Here is a 26921-nt window from a genome sequence, read left to right as displayed (position 1 = left end):
TGTAATGTGAGATTCAACATACCTGTCACAAAAGTCCACATTTCAATAAACAGAAAAGATGAATATAAACGGTTTTAATAAATTTAATGACATAAACCTAAATATATAAAAGTACACACACACACGCACACACGCACACACACACACACACACACACACACCCCAACACAGAATATAATCAGCTTAGTTGTTGACTATAAGGGAACCAAAAATAAAAAAATATAAAAAAACCCAAACCCCCTAAAAGAGTCTCAAAAGCATAAAACTAATACCCATCCTTTGAACATGCCTCAGTAAAATATAAGGATAGTGTCAAGTAAATCTGTTTCCTTTAGAATCACATCAGATAGGCAAAAATCTAAATGACAATTTGGGTGAGAATGCAGGAAAATGGGCATTTATAAAAACTTCAGGTGGCAGTATAAATTCATGATGCCTTTTTACAAAACAATTTGATATTACCTCTCAAAATTTTAAATGTCCATACCCTTTGACTCAATAATTGTCCCTCTAGAAATTCCTCTAATATAAAAAACTTATAAACAGAAAACAGATATACAAGAGTACAACACTAATAACAGCAAAAAGGTAATAAACTAAATATCCATTAAAAAAAATGGCTAAATAATTTCTAGCACCTTTATTTCACAAAATATCAAGCATATTTTAACTAACGATGTTTAGGTGCAAAATGAATAGAAAAAGAAGTGGAAGAGTACACAACAAACTTTTTACTTCTAGAGAGGGATATGATGGAGAATTTTACATTTAACTTTATATATGTTTTTAGTGTTTGAATCTTTTATGACTGGTACTACTTGTATAAGAAACACAATTAATTTTTTTCAATGTCTTACTTACTTTCCAGAAAAAGACTAAGATCCTTCCATTCTTAGGACAAATTTGATCAAACCCATCTCAGAGTACAGGACAAGTATAAACTTTGAATCTGTTCCCATAAAAATACTTGCTGTTTCCTTTTCTGGGAATGATCTTCCATCAGATATGGCTCACCACTTCACTTCCTTCAAGTTACCTGCTTAAATTTCATCTTATCTGAGGGACCTTCCCTGACTTTGCAATATAAAATGACAACATCCTACACCCATCCTACCATTCACCAACTATCTTACCTTGCTTCATTTTTCACTAGAGTAATTTACTACCAGTGTCTTAGTGTGCTTATCTTTAAAATGCGGGTGATAATAGTATCTACCATAGAGGTTGTTGTTAGGCTTAAATAAACCACAAGTTCTTAGATGAGTGCCTGACACATAGTAAGGGACATATGAGTCTGTTTTGTTTATGGTCTGCCTTCCCTCTGTTAGAATAACAATGCTAAGAGGTACAGCCTGTGTTTTGTTCATTATTGTATCCTGATGCCTGGAAAGTAATTATTTGTAAATATTCATCACTGTTGAAGTCTGATTTAGTACTGCAGCCATATGTATAGACAGCTTATACCACAAGAAAAAAAAAAAACAATAATTTTTGGTAAAAGCAAGCTTTCTGTATATTAACATGAATCATCTGTAATGCTTCGACCTATTTTAAACATATAATATTTAGCAGTATGGTTCCTAGAAGCTTCAAGTAGGGGACTGGTATAGCGGCATTTAATTCATTAATTTCTTAACACCAACATAGCAACAGAAGCTAAAACATAATGTGGAATGAGAAAACAAATGCACAACTTACTTTTCATTCCTGCTTTTGATGCATGGCTGGTAGAGGACCTTGACAGCACTCCAGGCAGAACCAGAATGTGCTTTCAATGTGTCTTCCAACAAGGGGAATGCTTTGATATATTTGGAATTTCTCAAAGATTCAATCAGCAAACTATCTGAATTTAAAAGCCATAGCTAAAGATGTGAAGAGAAAGTCCAAGTATAAGAATATTGTCACCTTATCCATATTTTATGATCTCTCAAAAAAAAAGTCTATGAAAACACCAGAAAAAATAAATATGACAATCATGTACATAATTTTAAAGTTAGGTAGGCCTTTCAAAATATAACATTTGGTAGAACAACTGACATAAAGTTAAAAAAAAAAAGACAACTGACTTGGAGAAAATAATACATATATAACAAAGTTATTAACTATTACATATGGAGCTTCAATAAAGGGGTAAAATAGCCCAAGAGAAATACAGGCAAAGAATATAAACAGAATTAATAAAAGAAATAAATGATAAACACTTATTAGAATATTAATGTAACTAATAAATGCAAAAATTTTGCCACCAATTTTCACTTATCAGATTGGCAAATATAAAAGGATTGATAACATCCAGTTCAGAAAAGGGGTCTGAAGTCAGCATCCCATAAACTGCTGGTGGGAGAGTGTTTGGGGATTTGGATGCACGTGATTCACTGAGGGAATACTCACAGGAGAAAGGAAGTGAAGGAAATGGGATAAGGCAGGGGAAAGAGCTAGTCAAGGATATAGAATTATCTGGAATCGCGTTTCAGCCTGATCCATGGGGGATTTCTACAGCATGAATCTCACCTACAGAGTTTGTTCTACCTTGAGACAAGTGTCCCTCACTTTCTGTGTCCCAGGATCAAATCACTGGCAGTGGGATGACCAAGGTTGGGTGAGTCAGGGAGGCAGGACTGTGGTAGACAGGTAACATCTATGCAAGGCAACACCTGTCATCTAAAGAGGAAGTCCGTGGAGAAGGGGGCAGCTGTGAGCCATTATCAGCCAACACTGTCAGCAGCTGGGAATGGGTGCGCCAACCCAGTATGGGGTCTGGGTGGCTCACCAAAAATGCCCACTATAAAGATAAATTAGTACAAGTTTTTTGGAAGGTGATAATCATCTGAGTTTCAAATATATAAATTATAATACTATATTAGATTAGAAAGAGGCATTTCTAAAGAAATACTAAAATATACAGGCAATAATTATTTTCATTGCAGTTTGGTCTTAGCCTTACAGCAGAATACCAGTCATTAAAGAGCCAGACCTATATTTAAACTAATAAAACCTATCCTCATGATACATAATGTGAAGCAAGCAAGTTGCAGAAAAACACGAATCATGTGATACTTTTTTTTTTTTTTTTTTTACAAATAGGCAAACACCTGGGAGTGTGCCTATATACAGTTGTATATGGGAAGAATAAAAACAATGGAATACACATATCAGACTGTTAATACTGATTGCCCCCTGAATAGTATGATAGAGTAAGGCAGGAAAGGGACACATCTTCTTTATGTTCTTCATGTTGCCTGAATGTGTTTCCAAAATATTTTACTTTTATAAAAAAGAAAAATCTAAATTCATGTTAGAAAGTTTAAGAAGTTCCTACTCCTGATTTTCAACTTGAAAACTTACAATAAAAGAAAAACTAAAACTGCTATCTGATAACTGTGAGGTATATTTAGTACAACATCAGTCAGAAAATATTTTAGGTTTTCATAGAAATGATCTGCATTTAGAAGAGCATCGGTTCCCCATAATGGATGGCCAGCTACAAAGTCACATCTACCAGCAACCTCAGGCCCTTCCCTCTTTTTTGTTACCATGTTTCCCTATTACCTTTTAAGTTTCATGAAGGCATTTGTATTCTACCTTGAGCACCTGGAACAGTGTCTTTCAAATAAGAAGTGCTCCATACATGTTTACCGGTTGAATAAAATAGATGTAGAAGCAGAGAGGATACATGGGCCATGATACTTGGTTATCCAGATAAATGCCCCAAATTTGCTTCTGCAGGACACTATTTTTAATAGAGGCAGTGTAATATTAGATTCTAGTGGTACATACTGGGATGATTGTTAGCCACAGAGCCTCTTCCTCAAAAATTACCACTGATTCTCAAATATCACAGAATCAGAGGCATTTATTTTCAAATATCACAGAATCAGAGGCATTCAAAAACAACAGAAGAAGGCCAGGCTTGGTGGCTCATGCCTGTAATCCCACTATAGTCCCAAAAGTTTAGGAGGCCAAAGCGGGATGACTACCTCAGCCCAGGAGTTCGAGACCAGCCTGGGTAACATAGCGAGACCTCACCTCCACAAAAAATGTTTTAAATTGCCTGAGAATGGTGGAGTACGCCTGGAGTCTCAGTTATTTGGGAGGAGACTGAGGAGGGAGGATCACTTTAGCCTGGGAAGTCAAGGCTGTGGTAAGCCATAATCAAGTCACTGCACTCCAGCCTGTGTGACAGAGTAAGACCTTGTCTCAAAAGACAAAAAACAAACAGGAGCAATAGAACATGTTTTAAACATAAGAGTACTAAATAGGGGAAAAAAAAAAAAGTGAGACAGAACAGTGTTATAGTGACCAAAAAAAGGCCATTACAAACTGAGAGGAAAAAACCTGATTTTGTGGTATGAGCTTCTAAATAGCAGGAATCAGGATTTCTTTCTCTCTGTATCCCTAGAACCTACTACATAGAGGCACTTGATCATGTGTTATTAAATTAAGGGAGTTGATTTATGAAGTAAACTGATATTAACATTTTTTTAAGACGGAGTCTTATTCTGTCACCTAGGCTTAAGTGCAGTGGCACCATCTTGGCTCATTGCAACCTCCGCCTCCCAGGTTCAAGTGATTCTCCTGCCACAGCTTCCTGAGTAGTTGGTACTACAGGTGTGCGCCACTCCGCCAGGCTAATTTTTGTATTTTTAGTAGAGATGGGGTTTCTCCATGTTGGCCAGGTCTCAAACTCCTGACCTAGAGTGATTCACCTGCCTTTGCCTCTAAAACTGCTGGGATTACAGGCATGAGCCACTGTGCCCAGCACGATATTAACATTTTTAATCCCTTATTTTCAACACCTGAGAATTAAGAAAAAAGTATGAAAAAACTAAAGAATTCTGAGACCATGGACTACAAGAAGCTGGATAAAATAATTTCTTACCAAGATATACACTTTGTTGTCCTGACCTTGAATCGTGAATCTAAAAGTGCTTCTAGCAGAAGAGAGCTGCACCAGACACTGGGCAATCACGCTCTGGACAAACTGAGACCTGTTTGAACAGAAATCAATTTTCACAATGTGTGCCTCATAATAACTCTAACTGGCAAGATAAGCAAAAAATACCCACAGGGTACCTAAAAGGCAGAGACATCCGCATGCTAGACTTTTCTATGTACTGCTCATTCCCTCACAATCTGTACTGATATGGATTTTAATATATTTTAATGTACTCAGGTTTGCTACATTCTTCTTAAAACCTATTCTCCAATCCTTGATACACTTTCCACCCCAAACCTAACTATTCACCCTTATTAAATGAAAAAAATCCATGTTAGAACAAGTCAATATTCCATTTGTGGTGTAGCATATTAAACAGATAACTAATTTACAAAAGAAGGCAAGAGATTTCCTGCCAAACATCAGACAGTATTGCCTACATTTTTTTCCATTTGGATCTCCCTCAAGTGTCAGCTTTGAGGTACAGAATCGAAGTATTTACATAAGGATAAAAGTCAAGGCTATACTCAGATTGCCATAATTGCTGGATATCAGCAAATAAGCTAGAATAAAGACATACCATGGTTAACTTGTTCGCAAACTAAAAAGAGTCAAAGAAACACTAATAGATTTAGTAGATAAATACCATGTTTTTAAAACACAGGAGTCACTTGAAACTGACCCATGTTTCAAATGTTAAATAATTCAAATTAAAACCAGAAATTATTCAAAAACTTATTGGTGACTAGGTGGTAAGATTCTGCATATCTGGTAAATAGAAGCATAAAAAACTTTCAGAATTAGAAGATTTATAAGAGCACATTTGTCTACAGCACTATATGAGGAAAAGATTTTTTTAAGTCCTCAAATCTTTTATATGTGTGGTTTGGTTCAACTATCTAAAAGGCTTTCTCTTTCCTTTTCCAAATAAAGAAAGGTATGAATAAAAATGAATTCCCAAATGATCAGTTGTACTTCCTTTTCCCTACCTTTGAAATTACAAATATATACCATAGAATACTACTCAGCCACAAAAAGGAATGAAATAATGGATTCACAGCATACTATACTGTATGTAACTGGAGACTATTATTCTAACTGAAGTAACTCAGGAATGGAAAACCAAACATCGTATGTTCTCCTTCGTAAGTGGGAACTAAGCTACGAGGATGCAAAGGCATAAGAATGACAGAATGAACTTTGAGGACTTGGGGAAAAGGCTGGGTGAGAGGTGAAAGATAAAAGACTACATACTGGATACAGTGAACACTTCTTGGGTGATGGGTGCACCCAAATCTCAGAAATCATCACTATCATGTAACCAAACACCATCTGTTCCACAAAAACATATTGAAATAAAAAATAAATTCTAAACCAAAAAATAAAAAAAAATAAAGGTCTGAACAGGGGAAAAAAAGAAATTACAAATAAATAAAAGTAATTTGCTATTTGTACCTTGGCATGATGGGAAAACTTCTCTCAGATGACTGAATAATGATCTCTGTCATATAAAACTTGGTAGTTTCTAGAAACCAAAAAGAAAATTAATACTATCCCCAATACACTAATAATTTTATTGTGCGCATGTTGCTCCAAATTATGACATTCCAAAGTAAATATTCAATGTACTGGTAAAATTAATATTCAGTATACATTTTCTAAAAATGATTTAGTTTCCGAAGACAAAGCATTGGTCACTAAAGGAGATAGTTCTGAAGCTTCTGTGTCTTTTTAGAAAATAATGCCCAGAGATTCTGTTCATACATATGGAAGATTATAAAAATTAGTTACACCACAGGCATAGAGCACTTATGTAGAAATTAGTCACTGGGTTTCCTCAATTCTATAGAACTGCTATAAACCTGTAAGTCAATAAAAAAGATTTCTGGTTTGTTTTTGTTTTTCATTTACTATTTTCCCAGATAAAGGTAGTTCTAATGGCTTCCACTTGGCCTTTTCTACCGTAATAGCCTAAATTCACAGGTTGAGAAACTAATGTGGGGATTCTGTCAGCTGCTAAGTGTGTTAATTTCAGTTAAGCACTCTGGAGTTAGGGAAATAATCACAGGAAGCATCCAGGGATCCACCAGACCCACTGTGAAATGGTCCTGAGCCAAAATTTAATTGATCACCTGATCCCCCACCCCCACTCTAAATGGAGGGCCACAGTGATGTTTTGGGTCTTCTAGAATTGGTGTTCATTTAGAACCAGTGTCCAGTAGTTCCTAAAAGGTGTGATTATTTGCTTTTCCCCAATGCACATGGGGAACTGTTACCCTGATAAAGGCCATGCTTCCCTTTGCGGAAGGCTGGGAGAAAGATTAACAGTACAAATTTTAGATAGCATACTTGGGTTTTTCGTTGAGGGCACGTGGCCTCTCTTTCATTCAAGGGGTCCTGGGTCTACAAAGACTCGTGTGTGAGAATTGACTGAGGGGCCAGGACTCTCTGTTTTTATGATTCAAACTAGGCTTTTATTCATTCCAAACAGAACTTTCTGCGTATACAAATCAAGTAAGGTTTTAGTAGGCTTCTTAACTGTTTCACTTCTAGACAACACCATGATCAACTAGCAAACACCACAGGTCTGAATAACTCAAATTACTGTGATTGTTGTCTTGACTTTCTGTCATTACACTAACCACACCCACCTTGCCTTTGATGTTTGAGTGTTCCTACCCAAAAAGGGGTTTTTAATCATAGCATCCCAAAACACAGATGTGGTGAACCTCACATTACAATCCACCCAGAATCTTACTGACTCTATTGAGGTACAATTCGCACTAAATCTCGTTATTATTACTTACAGAAAAATTTAAATAGATTAGATATTTAAAAGACATAAATGTAAACACAACCATCTTGGATTTCTAAAAAAACTAAGAAAAATGTTTAATCTTACTAACAATGAAAAAATATACATCAAAACAAGATTTTTTTTTTAGCATCAAACAAAATATTTTAAAATGATAAGGTGTAGCGCTGGACACACTTACTCACATAGATGATACGCTTATTCATACACTGCTGTGAGAATTGCAAATGACAGTTTCTGGAAAGTCACTTTGCAAAGGCCTTAAAATTGTATATGTACTATGGTACCATAATTAACTATATAAGAATTTATTTCACATAAATAATCACGGTATATAAAAGCACTTATCTATAATGATTCTTGTAATAATATCACAGAATAATACTGAAAACAAATGTCTAAAAACTGAGAATAGGTTAAACAATTAAATGTTCAGGCAACATAATTCAATGCATGTTTCAAATTTTAAATAGGTGAAATTAAAACCAGAAATAATTAAAAATGAGGCTGTCATTAAAAATGGTGTTATTGGCCAGGTATAGTGGCTCACACCTAATCCCAGCACTTTGGAAAGCCAAGGCAGGAGGATCACTTGAAGCTCAGGAGTTTGAGACCATCCTGTGCAACAAAGTGACAACCTGTCTCTCCAAAAAATTGTTTTAAAAATTAGTCAGGCACAGTGGCATGTGCCCGTAGTCCCAGCTACTTGGGAGGCTGAAGCAAGAGGATCACTTGAGCCCAGAAGTCTGAGGCTTCAGTGAACTACTGTGCTCCAGCCTGAGAGACAAAGTAAGATCCCATCTCTTAAAAAAATAAAATAATATAAAACAGTATTGTCAAACAACTTTTAATAAGACAGAAAATTAGTTTTTGAAAGTGGGTAATTGCTCAACATTACACACAGAAAAGGTAAAAAATAGATCAAGTGGTTTAATAGATTATTATATCGATAGTCATGATAGATTTACCCATTTCTCCTTGAAGATCGGTCAATATTTACTATTTTGAAGTTATGTTAGATGCAGAACTAAACTAAACCTTTTTAACTTTATGAAATAACTATTTATTTATTTATTTACTGATTTAAGACAAGGTCTTGCTATGTAGCCCAACTGGATTGCAGTGGTGTGATCATAGCTCACTTTAACCTTGAACTCCTGGGCTTAAGTGATCCGTCTGTGTCAGCCTCCTGAGTAGCTAGGACTACAGGTATGCACTAGTATGCCCAGCTAATTTTTTTGTAGAGAAAAGGTCTCACTATGTTGCCTTGGCTGGTCTCAAGGGATCCTCTTATCTCGGCCTCCCAAAGCAGAAGTGACCCTTTTTATCCCAGCTGTTATTAATCTATAATTTAATTATATTACTTTAATCCCACAGGTATTATTTCTATTATGTTATAGTTGATACTCATTTAAGTGTTACATGAATATTCACTACTTTATCAAGCCTTATTGAACTTAGACCTTCTATGTCGGATCATTTTCTTCTACCTGAATACAGGTAGAATTTCTTTTCATAAGAAACCATTAGCAGTGAATTATCCCAGTTTGCATTTGTCAGAAAACATATTTATCTTAGCCTTCACCCTTGAAGGAAATTTTCACTTGATATTAAGTCCTAGGATCAACAGTTATTTGCACACATTGGCAATATTGTTCCACTGTCCTCAGATTTTCATTACTGCTATTCCTTTGAAGGTATTTTGAAGGTATTCTCAGTTTTCTTCAGCTGCATTTAAGATTGTCTTCACTTTTTATTCTACAGTATTACTCGCATGTGTCTAGAACAGATTTATTTTTATTTTTCTTGCTAGGACTTCACTGAATTGGAATTCACTGGGCTCCTTGAATCTACAGATTGTTGTTCTTCATCACTTTTGTAAAACTCTTAACAATTAGCTCTTCAAAAATTGTACATGCTCCATTCTTTTCCTCCTGGAAGTCTGATTAAACATGTCAGAGAGTCTCAGTCTATGTTCTATTTCTCTTAGTCTCTCTTCTATATTTTTTGCCTTTTGTCTCTCTGTGCTACGTAACAGGTTTTTCTTGTCATCTATCTTTTGTTCATTAATTCTGTCTTCAAATTGTACCTAATCTGGTGTTAACCCACTGGCTGAGTTTTTAAAATCAATTATAATACTTTTTAAAGAAACTTTATTGTGTCTTTCCCAAATATGCTTACTGTATAGTTTTCTTTTTTCCCCCAACTATCTTCAAATCTTTCATACTGCTAAATATGCTAAGCATGGTTATTTTACAGTTTACATGTAATTCCAATAAGAAGTCTGTTTTCATTATTGTTTTTGTTAGTGCTTGTTAATGGAAGTCTAATTTACTTGTGTGCCTATTTATCTTTGGTTGCATGATGAATACTATACCTGAAAAATTATCTGTGAGAATAACATGAGTTTTACAATGAAAATATTTCCTTACAAAGGTGATTTTGCCAGGCACTTGGCAAATGTCTTAGAACAAGGCAAACTAAACCAAATTTAAGACTTCAAATTCCCTAAAGTCCCAAAGGATTGATCTCTGTCTTTAATTCCACAGGGCTGTTCTACTTCCAATTCACCCTCACTGTGAGGGCACAGCATTTAGGGTCTCATATTTTTATTAGGTTCTCCTCTTGGGTAGTCTTTCACCTTTGTCCTTCTCAGAACAAAAGTTCTAATTTTAGAGAATGGGCAAATTGCAAAGAAAATGTGGCTTGAATGTTGAGCCTACCTCTTTGAGTTTGCTTTTGTGGTAATTTGTCCAAATTATTTTCCATTCTTGCTGATTTTATCCTTCCTGTAGTTTCCAGTTACCATCTGGTATCTTTTGTGTCAGCCTGAAGAACTGCCCTTATCATTTCTTGTACAGCAGGTTTGCTAGTAATCCATTACTGTTATGTATTTATTTGGAAGCATCCTTATTTTGCCTTCATTCTTGAGAGACAGTTTTGCTAGACGTAGCACTGTTGGTTGTCACATCTTTTTCCCCCCAGCACTTCACATTATCTTATTTCAATGTCTTTTGGTTGTCATTATTTCCATTAGAAGTTCACCTTTATTGTATTATGAAATCCCTTACATACAAGGTTTTTTCTGTTTCTATTTCAAGGATTCTCTCTTCATCTTCAACAGTTTACCACAACATGCCTGAGTGAAGTGTTTTTGTATTTATTTTACTATGGGTTCATTGAAATTATTAAATCTGTAAGCCAATATTTTTCAAACAATTTGCCAAGTTTTCAGCCAGCTTTTTCTACAAATTTTTTTCTGACTCTTTCAATGTGTCCTTATCATTTGAGATCCTATTTACACATTTGTTAAACACCTGATATTGTCCTACAAACTGGAGGTTCTGTTCACTTTGTTCAGACTGTTTTATGTTTGGTGAATTTGCATTAATCTATAAGTTCTATCTTTTTTTAAAAAATTTTTTGTCATCTCAAATCTGTAGTTTAGATCATCTAGTGAATTTTTCTTTTCTATTATAGTACATTTTAACCATAGAATTACCAATTTGTTTTTCTTTGATTTTTCCAATTTAATGAGATTTGCTATCTGTTCAAAGGTTTTCTTTCTTTTTTTTTTTTTTTTTTTTTTTGAGACGGAGTTTCGTTCTTGTTACCCAGGCTGGAGTGCAATGGCGCGATCTCGGCTCACCGCGACCTCCGCCTCCTGGGTTCAGGCAATTCTCCTGCCTCAGCCTCCTGAGTAGCTGGGATTACAGGCACGCGCCACCATGCCCAGCTAATTTTTTGTATTTTTAGTAGAGAAGGGGTTTCACCATGTTGACCAGGATGGTCTCGATCTCTTGACCTTGTGATCCACCCGCCTCGGCCTCCCAAAGTGCTGGGATTACAGGCTTGAGCCACTGCGCCCGGCCCTCAAAGGTTTTCTTAAAAAGTTACTTGCCATATTTATAATAGCTACTTCCAAACATTTGTCTGCTCAATTGAATATTTGTGCTAAGTACCTGTTTATTAAGTCATTTTTTTCTTTAGTATAAAACATTTTTTCTGTTTATTTGCACATCGAATAGTTTCTAGACAGAAGCATGATATTGTGTGCAATGTGCTGTAGCAACTGTGGATTTTGTTTTGCTCTTCTGAAGGTTGTTGGTTATTGGTTGGGATAGCAGTTGATTGACTTGCCCGGACTCAAACTGTGAAATGTATCTCCCCACAATGTGTAGCCACTAATATCTCTACTCAGCTTTAATTTTGTTTAGTCTGGCTCCCTGACAAGTCTCCACTGTACCTGCATAGGTTAGCTGTCAGCAAATAATTTGGGATGAGGTTCTACTCAGATATCTCAAGCCAGTAACACTTCTTGCAAGAATTACCTTTTGCTACCCAACTTGTATGAGTAATGCAATCAAAGTCACAGCAAATTCACAGGTCCCCCTAAGCTTTCAATCCTTATTGAAAATACATACAATAAATACTCCCCGCCATTTTTTTGTATGTATGCAGAATTTAGCAGTCAGCCAGAGTTGTGTTAGGGCAGAGAAATTATCTCAGCCCTTCTAGGACGCTTTGTGCAGCAGGTGGTTTTTGCATTGCTATAAATACCTGAGGATAAGTAATTAAAAACAAAACCAAAAAAAGGTTTCTGATATGGTTTGGCAGTGTCTCCACCCAAATTTCATCTTGAATTGTACTCCCATAATTGCCACGTTATCATGGCAGGGACTCAGTGGGAGGTAACTGAACCATGGGGGCCCGTTTTTCCCATGCTGCTCTCATGATAGTGAATAAGACTCATGAGATCTGGTTTTATAAAGGGCAGTTCCCCCATACATGCTCTCCTGCCTGCCACCAAGTAAGACCTGCCTTTCCTCCTCCTTTGCATTCTGCCATGATTGTGAAGCCTCCTCAGCCATGTGGAACTGAGTCCATTAAACCTCTTTTTCTTTATAAATTACCCAGTTTCAGGTATGTCTTTATTAGCAGCATGAGAACATTCTAATATAGTAAATTGGTACTGGTAGAGTGTGGTGCTGCTGTTAAGATACTGGTAAATGTGGAAATGACTTTGAAACTTAGGTAACAGGCAGAGGTTGGAACAGTTTGGAGGGCTCAGAAGAAGGCTGGAAAATGTGGGGAAGTTTGAAACTTCCTAGAGATTTTGAGGGCTCAGAAGATAGGAAAATGTGGGAAAGTTTGGAGCTTCCTAGAGACTTGTTGAATGGTTTTGACCAAAATGTTGATAGCAATATGGACAATAAAGTCCAGGCTGAGGTGGTCTCAGACAAAGATCAGGAACTTATTGGGAACTGGAGCAAAGGTGACTCATTATGCTCTGGGAAACAGACTGGTAGCATTTTGTACCTGCCTAGAGATCTGTGCAACTTTGAACTTGAGAGAGATGATTTAAGGTATCTATCTGGTGAAAGAAATTTCTTCCTTTTTTTTTGAAACCAAGTCTCATTCTGTTGCCCAGGCTGGAGTGCTGTGGTGCTATATTGGCTCACTGCACCCTCTGCCTCCCAAATTCAAGCAATTCTTGTGCCTTAGCCTCCTGAGTAGCTGGGACTACAGGTAAGCACCACTATGCCTGGCTAATATTTGTATTTTTTTGGTAGAGATGGGGTTTCACCATCTTGACCAGGCTGGTCTTGAACCCCTGACCTCAAGTGATCCACCTGCCTCAGCCTCCTAAAGTGCTGGGATCACAGGCATGAGCCATGGTGCCCAGCCTAGTGGAAGAAATTTCTAATCAGCAAAGCATTCAAGAGGTGACAGAGCATAAAAGTTTGGAAAATTTGCAGCTAGACGAATAGTTATAAAAGAAAAACCCATTTTCTGGGGAGAAATTCAAGCCTGCTTGAATCTCAAGCAGAAGCTGCTTTTGCAAAGCTGCAGAAATTTGCATAAGTAACAAGGAATCAAATATTAATTACCAAGACAATGGGGAAAATGACTCCAGGCCTTGTCAGAAATCTTTGCAGCAGCTCTTCCCATCACAGACAGGAGGCCTAGAAGGAAAAAATGGTTTCCTGCTGTGCACAGCCTAGGCACTTGGTGCCCTGTGTCCCAGCTGCTCTAGGTACAGTTTCAGCCCTGGTTTCAGAGGGTGCACGCATCAAGCATTGGCAGCTTCCATGTGGTGTTGAGCCTGTGGGTGCACAGAAGTCAAGAATTGAGGTTTGGGAACCTCCACCAAGATTTCTGAGAATGGACAGAAATGCCTGGATGTCAAGGCAGAGGTGTGCTGCAGGGCTGCAGCCCTCATGGAGAACCTCTGTTAGGGCAGTCCAGAAGGGAAAGGTGGGGTGGGAGCTCCCACATAGAGTCCCCACTGGGGCACAGCCTGGTGAAGATGTGATAAGAGGGCCACCATCATCTAGACCCCAGAATGACAGATGCACAGACAGCCTGTACCACGTGCCTGGAAAAGCCACAGTAATTCAATACCAGCCCATGAAAAAACTGGGGGTGGTGGGGGGACCGTACTCTGCAAAATCACAAGGCCAGAGATGTTCAAGGGCATGGGAGTCCACCTCTTGCATCAGCATGACCTGGATGTGAGACATGAAGTCAAAGGAGATCATTTTGGAGCTTTAAGATTTGAATGCCTTGCTGGATTTCGGACTTGCCAGGTGCCTTCAGCCCCTTTGTTTTGACCAACTTTTTCCCATTTGAAATGGGTGTATTTACCCAATGCCTGTACCCCCATTGTACCTAGGAATTACCTAACTTACTTTTGATTTTACAGTCTCATAGGCGGAAGGGACTTGCCTTGTCTCATATGAGACTTTGGGCTTGAACTTTTGGGTTAATGCTAAAAGGAGTTAAGACTTTGGGCAACTGTTGGGAAGGCATGATTGGTTTTGAAATGTGAGGACATGAGATTTGGGAGGAGCCAGAAGCAGAATAATATGGTTTGGTTGTGTCTGCACCCAAATCTCATCTTAAATTGTTGCTTCCACAATCCTCATGTGTCATGGAAGGGAGCTGGTGGGAATTACCTGAATCATGGGGGCAGGTTTTTCCCGTGCTGTTCTTGTGATAGTGAATAAGTCTCACAAGAGCTGATGGTTTTATACAGGGCAGTTCCCCTCACATGCCCTTTTGTCTACTGCCACGTAAGACGTGCCTTTATCTTCCTTCACCTTTTGCCATGATTGTGAGGCCTCCCCAGCCATGTGATACTGTAAGTCCATTACACCTTTTTCTTTATAAATTACCCAGTCTCAAGTATGTGTTTATTAACAGCATGAGAACAGACTACTAATACAGTTTCCTTGTCTCATGGTTGCAGGCTGTATAAGCATGCCTCCAGCATTTGCTTGGCTTCTGGTAAGGGCCTCAGGAACCTGACAATCCTGGTGGAAGGCAAAGAAGGAGCAACGTGTCTCACATGATGAGAGCAGGGATGAGAGACAGGGGAGGTGCCATGCACTTTTAAAATAACCAGATCTCATGAGCATTCACTCACTATCATGAGCATTCACCAACACATTCATGGGATCTGCCCCCTGACACAAACACCTCCCACCACACCCTACCTCCAAAATTGGAGATTACATTTTATTAACAACATGAGACTTGAAGGAGACAAACATCTGAACTATATTACTGATATGGTTTGGATCTATGTCCCCACACAAATCTCATGCTGAATTGTAAACCCTAATAGGAGGTGAGGCCTGGTGGGAGGTTACTGGATTATGGCTGTGGATCCTTTATGAATGGTTTAGCACCATCACCTTGGTGTAGTACCTGTGACAGTGAGTGACTTCTTGAAAGATCTACTTGTTTAAAAGTATGTAGCACCTCCTCTCATCCTCTCTTGCTACTGCTTCCACTATGTGAGACACCTTACTCCTCCTTTGTTTTGTGCCATGATTTTAAGTTTCCTGAGGCCTCCCAAAACCAGAAGCTTCTATACTCCTGTATAGCCTGAAGCACAATAAGCCTATTAAACCTATTTTCTTTATAAATTACCCAGTCTTGGGTATTTCTTTATAGCAATGTGAGAACAGACTAATATAATCACTTTGCTTCTAAATATACTTCTTAAAATTTCTACTTTCTCCACTACCTACCCTAAACCAAACCCACCACATAGAGACAGTAAAGCCGTGGGCTTTTCCTGCCTGAGTTGGGAAGACACACGGTGCAAGGTCCACCTGCATCCCCAGGCAAAAAAAACCTACAAACTTGTTATTCTTTCCCAATACAGTAGCAGTTTTCTATTACTTAATAGTTCTCAAACTGTTGCTTTACTTTCGTTCATTTTCCAGTACCCTAATATGGTTCTTAACAATTCTTAAAATTGTCCAGTTTTGAACAGGTTTTCTACAGATTGCCCATTCTCTTCATGACACCATTTTTGGAAGTGGAGTCCTAGTGATTTAGAACACATGTGGATATAGATCTCTTATACCACCCCAAAAACTCACACATATTGACCTCCTAATATACTTTTATATCACATTACAATGTTTAATTAAGTGAATATTCAGTGTTTACATTATTATTATCATAATAATACCGTGGCGATGTTTCCTTCCTTTTTCAACCTTTTGTTTTTTACTGCAGTGAATAACTGCTTCAATCACCTTTAGCTAATCCTTTCCATATAATAAAATGTTTTATCTCAAGATTATCTGTCACATATTGATATGGTTTGGTTCTGTGTCCCCACCCAAATCTCATGTCAAGATGTAATTCCCACATGTTAAAGGTGGGGCCTGGTGGGAAATGACTGAATCATGTGGGTGATTTCTAATGGTTTAGCACCATCCCCTTAGCGTTGTCTTGTGATAGAATTCTCACAAGATCTGATGGTTTAAAAGTGTGTGGCAGTTCTCTGCTCTCTCTCTCTCTCTCATCCTCTTGCGAAGAAGATGCTTTCTTCTTCTTTGCCTTCTGCCATGGCTGTAAGTTTCCTGAGGCCTTCCCACCCATGTGGAACTCTAAGTCAATTAAATCTCTTTTCTTTACTAATTATCCAGTCTTAGGTAGTTCTTTACAGTAGTGTGAAAATGGACTAATACACATATGGTCAAACAAATCAACTAATTTATCAATTCTACTTTACAACTAAAAAAAAAAAAATTGGCCAGCTATGTTGGCTCATGCCTATAATCCCAGCACTTTGAGTCCAGGAGTTTAAGATCAGCCTGAGCAACACAGGAAGTTGCCACTTCTACAAAAAATTTAGTCAGACATAGTGGTATGCATCTGTGGTTCTAGCTACTTGGGAGGCTAAGGTGGGAGGATCACTTGAGCCCAGGAGGTTGACGCTGCTGTGAGTCATGATCATGCCACTGCACTCCAGCCTGGGCAACAGAGTGAGACTATGTCTCGAAAAATATATCTATTACAACCTTCTCTCCCATGGGCTTCAATACAGGCTGCTATTCTCTAGACCTGCTGTCCACTCCTAATCCTGCTCTCCTAAATTGTACAACTTGTTAGCCAATTCGATGTCATCTCTTTCTAGATTAAATTCCTATTTTCAGTGATCTATATTTTATGGTGAATTACTAAGAAAAATAAACTGTTAAGAACTGTGTTTTGAGATTTTGTTATTTGCAAAATGGCTTTTATTATTTTCATATTTGACTGATAGCTTGACTGTGTATAGAATTCTGGACTGAAAATCTTTTTCCTTTCAAATTATGAAGGCACTGCTTCACTGCCTTCTAGCTTTCAGCTCTGCTGTTAAGAAGTTCAATGCTATTCTAATTCCTAATCTGTCATGTATTAACTGCTTTATTTCTTCTGCAAACTTCATCTTTGGTGTTCTGAAAATATTCACTATAGTGGCCTTGAGTGGCCTCCTTGCTATTCCTCTATTAATTACAATGGGTACTTAGTGGGCCCTTTCAGTCAAGAAACTGAAGTCCTAGCTGTGAAAAATAGTCTTGTATTTGTGGTATTTTTGGTATTGGATAATTTCCTACATTCTGTTGTCTCTATTCTCTCTTTCTAGAATTTCTACAAGCTACATGTTAATTATCCTGAAAGGCTCAGTTCACTTATTCATTCAACAAATACTTACTGTGTACTCAATATGTGCCAGATGTTATATTAAGTGTTGAGATTACAGGGATAGACAAGACAGACAATGTCTCTACCTTCAGGAAACTTAATCGATCATATATATTTTTTGTACTTCTTCTTTAATCTCCTTTCTTTTCTCCCCTCCCCCCACTTTTTTTTTTTTTTTTTTTTTTTTTTTGAGATGGAGTCTTGCCCTGTTGCTCAGGCTGGAGTGCACTGGCACAATCTTGGCTCACTGCAAACTTATCTTCCCAGGTTCAAGCAATTCTCCTGCCTCAGCCTCTCTAATAGCTGGGATTACAGGCGTCCATCAGCATGGCTGGTTGATTTTTGGTATAGACGGAGTTTCACCACGTTGGCCAGGCTGGTCTTGAACTCCTGACCTCAGGTGATCTGCCCACCTCAGCCTCCCAAAGTGCTGGGAATACAGGTGTGAGTCATCGTGCCTGGCCTCTTCTTTAACTTTCAATCTGTCTTTGGGTTTTAATTTCTGGCCTAATTCTTTAATTTTATCTTTCAATTCTTTGATTTTTCTTTTTTGAAGTATCACATTTTAATATTCCATATTCTCTGAATTATGGAAGCAATGATGTTATTTCTCCAAGGGCATTTTATGTATTTTTTTAAAGGTTTTCTTCTGGTATACATAATGCGTTTCTTCTCAGTGCTTTTAATCTGCTTGCTAAATTATTTATTTGCCTTGGTTACTTTTTTGTTGGAGATTTCCTCAAATATTTGATAATTCTCAAGAATCCATTTCAATTTTAGTGTAAGGCAGTGAAATGCTGAGAGGAAGCTCTTGTACCTATACCCAATAATGTTTTTTTTAAGAGATGGGGTCTCCCTATATTCTCCAAGCTGAAGTACAGTGGCTATTCATAGGTGCAGTAATAGTGCACTACAGCCTCGACCTCCTGGGCTCAAGTGACCCTCCTGCCTCAGCCTCCCAAGTACCTGGGACTATAGGCATATACCACTGTGCCTAGAGTAAGCTCATTTTTGTTGAACAATAATATAAGCTCATTTTTGGTTGAATGACCCCAAAGAATCAGTGTCTGCAAGTCTTTTCTCTAGTTGGTACTCTTCCATTATTCAAAAAAAAAGGGGGGGTGGTCTTCCAATCTCCCACCTTGAGAATTATATAAGCAAGTTGAAAATGAAGTGGGAAATCTAGAAGTCTAGAAGCTCCAAATGTACACTTTGAACCAATCATCCTGCTTCCAGCTCCTTGCCTCAGACTGCCTTCCCTGTTACTGGCTACCTCCAAATTCTAACCTGTTCTAGGGTTCTACAGTGAGTATTGACTCACTCCTCATCCAAATTATCTGCAGACACCAAAGCTGCAGCTTCCTTCATGCTGCCAAGTGTATTCCAAAAAGTCTGCTTACATCTCTTGTTTATGTCATTGTCAACTCTTCTCTATTTCTTCATATCCTTTGTAGATATATATCTTGTCATTCCTCAACTGACATTTCAACAGGACTTCAGGGAGAAAAGAATTTAAAAATCAATTCACCTTATTTAACCAGAAGCCTTAACATTTTCTAAGGTGTTGCTTCAGGGGCTTGTTTTCATTTTCCAAAAATGACATTGAGGATGGATCCTTTACTAACTCATTTTTCCTTTTTGGCTCACTGTGAACAAGTAACTACTTACAAGATTCTGATGATTAAACAAACAAACAAATACCATCATCTGCCTTCCCTTAAGTACAACTGCTTCATATAAATCACGTCTTCTAATTAATTGTATTAACAGCAATTATTCATCATCCACAAAGCTAACACAGCATGTTGTAGCTCCCTAGACACTTTAAACCGTATCTTTAAACAGCAATGCATTTTAATTATCAGGATTTTCATTATTATATTTTAAAGTAGTGTAACAGAGCTTACATAAAATATAATCAATGCTACTGGGAAATTAAAAAAAATCAGGGACAAAGTACAAAACTCAGAATGTGTTTTCTTCCATTTCAACAGGTCCCATCCCCAGCCCCAAAATACAGCCCCAAGCCAGATGGCAGCCAAGGAAAACAATTTCTCCATCTCTGGGCACCATCTCTTCTGACTGAGGAGTTGTATTAACAAAAAGGCTCTGCTCTGTAAGTTACCAGGAAGGTAACATTACAAAATAAAAAAGGAAGAAAGAAAGAAAAAAAAAGAAAAAAGCTCCAATTTTCTTTATAATAGACCCAAGTGCAAACTTTATACTATTATGTTATATCTACAAAGAGGCTATGAAACACTGAAAATGACTCAACTTCTTAAAACTTAAAACTCAATACTTTTGTACTTATGAAGGTCCAAATACAGAAACTTCTTGGTATATTAAATGATATGTTAATTGAGGTCTATTTTGAGAAGCACCAATTTTACAACATGTATTAATCATCGATCTTTCCTATATATTTACTATAAGATATCATTCTGGCTTTTAAATAAGAAGGCAATCATTTTGGCTTCTTGTTATGAAATTCTTACCTGATGACACAGTCTCTCCCAACACCACCTTGCAACGCTTACAAATTACTTTGGTATTTGCCTTTGGTTCCTGTAGAATAGAAAAATGTCATTTAAATGTCATTCAGCTTTTCTTAAAAGGAATATATAATTTTAACATAGTCCCCAGAGTATACGTTGAACTTTACATTTTATTCTGCCCTCTACTAAATACTGAAAATACATTTAGCTTGTATGCATAATTCACATGCACAGAGATAATTTTTTCAAGTCTTAAGAAACAATAAAGCACAGATTCGCTTTTCCAAAACCAGCCACTTCTTGATAATTCAAATATTGCCAAATAATTTGAATAAGTAGCACCTTAAATTTCTAAGCACTTCCAAATAGCCTTATAACTTAGAACAGGCGGAGAGTGGATGACAAGACAGGGTGGATAACTTGCCTCAACTCACGTGTATACAACACAGAAAAATCAGAACTTGAACTCACACTATTTGGACTCCTGGTCCAGCATAATTTTTATCAAAGTTACTTATAACCCTTAACTACCAATAAATGAAAAGTTAAAAATATCTAGTCTGTTCATATAGTTTCATTTTTTCCACTTAGGAAAGGCACTGTAACTGGAAAGACAGGTAGTGCTCTGGAACAATTCCTGAAACAATCCTGACCTTCAAAAACCCAAATTCACTATTTGAGATACAGATTAAAATAGCATTTGCCTAATCAATAAACAAAGAATACTCCTTTCACATCCATAATAGTACCTTTGTTAAAACCATACAACATTCCTCTCATCCAGATATACTGTAACAAGGCAGAAGCCATATAAAGTGGGCAGGGAAAAGGAACTTTTGCAACTCTGGACACGCCAGGCTACCCTTCCTGGAAAACCAGAGAATAGGTGTAGGCTGCAGTAAAGAAGGACAGTGACTTCTGATGTGGGATGATGTGTATTTAATCTAAGGAAAAAAATTTTTCCTGATTAATATACATTTGAGTATATTTTTTCCTTGGCATAATTTACTGAAAAGTTGCAGAAGAAGTACATTTAAATTGCGTTCCACGGATGTGCTGCTAGTAACTGAGACAGCTGATGTTTGAATTTGGGTCCCTTTGATGCTAAGGCTTCTAAACACTATGCTAAGTGTTTTCCAAACTACAGTTCATGCATCCCATTAGTGGGAACCAATTCAATGGATTACTGTGTTTTTAAAAAATGAAATACAATACAACAGAAAATATGGCGGTGCTTCAAACACTGAGTTCTGCTTCAAGAAACTTTTGATGTGTGTTTGTATATGTGTGTATGTATACGAGTGTGTGTGTGTTATCAGATCTTGATGTAAAAATATATATATTCAATTAGAGGTCAAAGTCAAGAGTAACAGCACAATTCATATTGGGGTCTTTCTCTAATGACCTATTCTTTCTCCCAGCATCAAACATAGACAACTACTAAAAAATCCATAGATGTCCACAGCTCTTCTATTTAGAAACTCCTGAGATGAATCCCTTCATACACTGAAGTAACCTTCAGTAATATAAACACTTATTCCATTTTTTCCTGTTCTAGCTGCAGTATTTGGACAGATTCTGCAGACTTTCTCTAAAAGTCTCTGCTGAGAAAACAAAAGCACACATGGAATTCGTAAGTCAGCTCAGACTTGGCTCAAACTTCTATCCAGGCACACTCACAAAGTGGGCCCCACAGTGTGCCATCTCTGGCCACTGTATCAACATCTTTATCAGGAACATCACAAATGATCGGTCTCGGAGCCTGACCCAGGTGGGAAACTGGATGGGGTTATTCCCATCAGAGGTAAGAGACAGAAACAGAAACCTAGGAAGGTGCCAGTTTGTTCAGGTCCAGGAAGAAGAGAGCTCAGAAAGTCAGTATGGTCTATAAAGAGTGGTATTCTGGCAGTTTCATGCTTTCTTACAGTAAAACATACCTGTACGGCTCCAAGTTGATATTAAAAATTTTTTTAAAGAGTACTATTTTGTACAAGTTAAATCTGATCACACGCATTAGATCTTACCAAAAATCAAAGGCTTTACTAAAAACTAATATTTGTATTGTAATAACAATGCTTGAAAAGAAAGAATCTATTTGAAGCAGAAATTTTTTTTTTCAAGTGCTCTGATACGTACTTCTTTTGTAATTGCTCTCACAGAATATCTCACCTTGTCTTTTAAGGGGGCAGGTAAAGTGTTTTTTGTTTGCTTGTTGTTAAAATAAGACTCTATCCTTATCAGACATGGATAATCAGGATTTAAGAATCATATTAACAACAAGCAAATTACTTCAATCATATGTGTGGACGTTGATTCAAACAAACCTATAATAAAAGATATTTTTAAGACAATTGATAAAATCTGTATATGGCCTGTTATTTTATCATCAAGGAATAACTGCTAATTTTATAAGGTGTGATAATGATAGGGTGGCTACATTTTTAAAATCCCTATTTGTAGATGTACATATTGAAAGACATAGGGGTAAAATGACATGACTGTTTTAAAACACTTCAGAAAAAAAGAGCAGATGAAGCATACTTGATGAATCCATACTGAAGTTCGTAATACTATTCTTTTTATACTTGTGAATACTTAGAGTTTGGTAACACACTTTTCTAAAAAAAAACAAAAAAAGACACACTTAAGGATTTAAAAAAACAAATTACCAAAATCAACTAATTATTACTAAGTACTCCAAGAAAAAACAAAAAGGTAAAGATGTTAATCATCCTTGCCAGCAGTAATATTAATATAATCAAAGATCAATTTTATTTGTTCTTTAAAAAAGAGTGAAGTCTTGAATAATAGTTTGAATCTTATAAAAGGATGAAATGCCATCTTTATCATCCCATTATTATAAGATGCAAAATTTTCATTATGTGGGTAGGCACAAAATAGCAAAAGAGAGATGATACATGAATACATGAATAGGGGAATCTCCAGCAGGTATCTCTTAAAAATAAGTAGATACTGCTGCAATGACAAAGGCACAAATAAAGCACTATAAGTTCTAAAAGGCTACGGAAGAAAAGAAATTATAATAGAGTTCGGCTTCATGTTTGTTTGTTTGTGCTGTTTTTAAAGCAGATCTTTTAAATTAAACATATTATAACACATACATTTTATTTAAAGATAATCTCTGCTTTGTGATGCATTTTTCTTCACCTCTCCATCAAGGAAATAATAAAGCAAGTTGTGCAATGAAGCAGTCTAACAGTGTGGGAACTCTACAGAGCAGAGACAGACATTGTTGTGGACTAATTAAGTCAATATATCTGAGACATGGCAGGGCTGCTTAGAGAGGTGGATTAGCCTCCTGTCCTCGCTTTATTTTCCCTTTGTGTTGTTTCAATTTCTAAGGACCCTTGATATTGTCTCACCAAAAAAATGTTTCCCAAGAGATACCATTAGGATGCTTTGTTACCATGTGACATTTCAAAACCTTGCTAGATGGCTAGACTGGGTGATAGGAGAAAAAGATTTTCAACAGCACAGAGCAGCCTTGTTCCCACAGGAGCCTTGAGAGCACTGTTTAAGCAGTCCCTCCAAATTTATGTTTCTATTTTGGTCACAGGCACACTCTTTGGACTGCTACAATATACAATTAAAGCAGAACTTTCATCTAGGCTAACTTGAAGAAAATCTTGTCAATAGCAGCTTGTCATGATAGTACAGAATTTCCCACAGTCTCCTTGATACTAAAAACTGTAATGTCTAAAAATATGAAGGGCCTTTCTTTAATGGAACAGACAGCTGTTTACTATGAAGAAAAATTCTTGTAAATGGCATCACATAACTGATAAAGATGTAAATGTGAAGAATATATTTCAGCACAGAGTGCTGAGTTTATTCAAAAGAAACATGGTTTCCCTCATTTAATCTTTCTCTACTTTTCTGCTCACAACTTCCAAATATTTTTTAAATGTATAGCTAAATCATGAAGATGAAATTTAAAACACATAAAATAATAAAGTATTAGTGCATATATTTAGATCAAAATACAAATTAATCATATTAAATATAACAAATTTATATTAAGTTACCATTTACCTTTTAAAATATAAAAGGTAAAGTACTATAGTTCATCAGAGTGAACCATATTTAGTAAAGGGATTTCTGTTTACAGTGTAAGATGAGGCACTTAAATAATTTTATCTGATAACTTAACTTCCACATTTAACAAATTTCCTTCATCTTCCTCAAAATAGTTCTATAAAACTAATTTACAACCTAAGAGCTGCCCAACTGCTACATATTTCCTGCAGTTGCTCAGTTCTTATTACAAAAATTAAATGAGTTCTAAATGAAATTTAAAATACAATATTTTTGTTCCCACCAATAATCAGATGTTAAAATGATTCTCTGGTAATGATTTTCTTTACTTCTTAAATAACATCTATATTGACTGCCCATCAGGGGAATGATTTCTCATAGGGCCACGCCAATGCCACTGATTTTCTTTTAAAATAAAGTAAAACACTTGTTCTTTGCAGTGAAAGAAAATTGCCTTCTTCCCAAAGCAACTTATACAGCAAGAGCCACCAGACCTCACATTGTTAAGCACCAACTTAGACCCTGGAACACGAGCATTATCTCCATTCCTGTACTCCTCCATTCCTCTTTTTACTTGATGACATCTGCATTTATGACTTCAGGAGAAGTCTAGTCTATGGGCAGAAATAGTAAAATACCTCAGCCTAATCAGAAAGTACATATCCCAGAGCAAGAGAACACTTTTAACTTAAATCAGACTATTTAGGATAAAATGCACACAAATTATGGAATATTATCCTAAGAACAAGAAAGTGGGACATTTTGGTTTGTAAAGTGTTAGTACTCCCAATTCAATGCCTGCAGAAGTCTTCCTCCCCTTATTCTTCCAGGTCGCTGTGGCTGTTTTGGTTTAAAGCCATATGTTCTTCCTGTTTTGATAAAGCAGAGATAGAGATGACAATTGAACATAATGAATTTTGGCCTTTACAGCGGTCTGTGTAACAAGCCCTGAATTAGAAAAGATTGAAGAAAACAGTATCTAAGACAACCTCTAAATTAGCATTTATTTTGAAATAATATTTTACCAATTTACAATGGTTGTCAGAAGAAACACAGCACATCTCCACGGGGGATAGTTCAGGTCTTGGCTGCCACAAACTGGTTCTTAAATTCACCAAGAAGAAAGAGTCTCCAATAAAACAGTCCTCCTCTTGCGGATGAAGTGGCTTATTAGCAAAGGGGTCGGGATGACAACACCATTCTCCAATTAGAGCTCCCCAATTCTCACTTGGCAGTGGGAGCACCCTGAGCAGCTTCCTAATGGAAAGAAGAAAAACTGTTTTACACAGAACACAATGGAACTAACATTCTCTTAATTAAATGAACATAAAAGATGAAAGAAATTCATTAACCACAAGTCTTGCAATGCTAATTTTTTCCCAATTATAAAAGTAATATATACTCACTAGAGGTAATTTTGAAAATGCAAAGAGGTACACAGAAAACAAAAATCGTCCTTTTCTCTCACCACCCAGAGATAAGTACTACTTTTTACATGACATTGTGTTTCTCTGCCATCCATTCAAAAGATATATTTGGAATGGTGACTATACATACTATATCTTGCTTTTGTTGTTTTATTTAGATGACTCCTAATTAGTCCACAACATTCTATTCCATAAGTACATCAAAACTTTTGAGATCATTCCCTCACCTGTTAGATATTTAGGTTTTGAGGTTTTCATTATCAATAACTCTGTGATGAATGCTCCTGTTAGAACATTTATGAACATATCCATTTCCTTGGAAAGAATCTTATATTAGTGAGAGATGATAAGCACAAATGATTGCATATTTTAAAACCCAACACCTATTAGATGAATTTCTTTCCAGAAAGGCTGTGCCAATCTCTAATTCCTCCACTCACCCTTTTCATAATTGGATATTATCATTTTTCCATTTATGCTCTAGTAATAGGTGAAATTATTTTCAGTGCTGCTTTAATTGGCAACTCTTAAATTACTGGTGACATTCATCTAGTTTTTCTACTTAGAGACCACTCTGTTTCTTCTGTGAATTGTGTTAGTGACTATTTTCCAGGGTATTATTATGTTTTCATTAATTTGTAAAAATGTGTTCTGTATTGAGTATAAGCCCTATCTCTATTTGTCTGTTACAAATTTTTTTGCTGTTCCTGTCTTTTATTTTGGTTACGTGTCTTAACTGTCAAATCACCTAACAACGTTCTTCTATAAATTCTTCTATTACTGTATTTTAACAAACGTTTTATTTTGGAATAATTTTAGATTTACAGAAAAGTTACAAAGGTAGTATATTAGTTCCCATATGCACTTCACCCAGCTGTCCCTAATGTTACTATTTTATGAGACCATGGTACATTTGTCAAAACTACACACTTTGAGTTTCACCTGTTTTTCCACTAATATTCCTTTCTTCTGTTCCAAGATCTAATTCATGATAACACTTTGCATTTAGTAATCATGTCTCCCTAGTCTCATCTGGTCTGTGATAGTTTATCAGTATTTCTTTATTTTTCAGAAACTTGAGACTTTTGAAAGCTCAGGTATTTTACAGAATATTCTTCAATCTCAGTTTGTCTAATATTGTCTCAAGATTAGACTGGTGGTATGGGTTTGGGGAAAGAATCTCACAGAAGTGACTTATC

General features: G+C 36.6%; 1 protein-coding gene across 3 annotated transcripts in view; it reads right to left on the bottom strand.

Annotated features, from left to right (window-relative positions):
* Positions 1–26921, bottom strand: part of UBE3D (ubiquitin protein ligase E3D) — a 196214-nt gene that overhangs the window by 142370 nt on the left and 26923 nt on the right. For 2 of the 3 annotated variants that reach the window (XM_003922977.4, XM_074397770.1), the window contains exons 4-8: positions 25321–25552; positions 20240–20309; positions 6392–6461; positions 4880–4988; positions 1699–1862 (exon numbers count right to left, since the gene is read on the bottom strand). In XM_003922977.4, coding sequence (XP_003923026.1) covers positions 1699–1862; positions 4880–4988; positions 6392–6461; positions 20240–20309; positions 25321–25552 — 645 coding nt within the window. The remainder of the gene's footprint in view (positions 1–1698; positions 1863–4879; positions 4989–6391; positions 6462–20239; positions 20310–25320; positions 25553–26921) is intronic. The other variant, XR_012517254.1, reaches the window with a different exon arrangement.

This window comes from Saimiri boliviensis, chromosome 4, assembly GCF_048565385.1.
Source record: "Saimiri boliviensis isolate mSaiBol1 chromosome 4, mSaiBol1.pri, whole genome shotgun sequence".
Lineage (NCBI taxonomy): Eukaryota > Metazoa > Chordata > Mammalia > Primates > Cebidae > Saimiri > Saimiri boliviensis.
The sequence above is the reverse complement of the archived record's forward strand: the minus strand, read 5'-3'. Positions and strand labels throughout refer to the sequence as shown.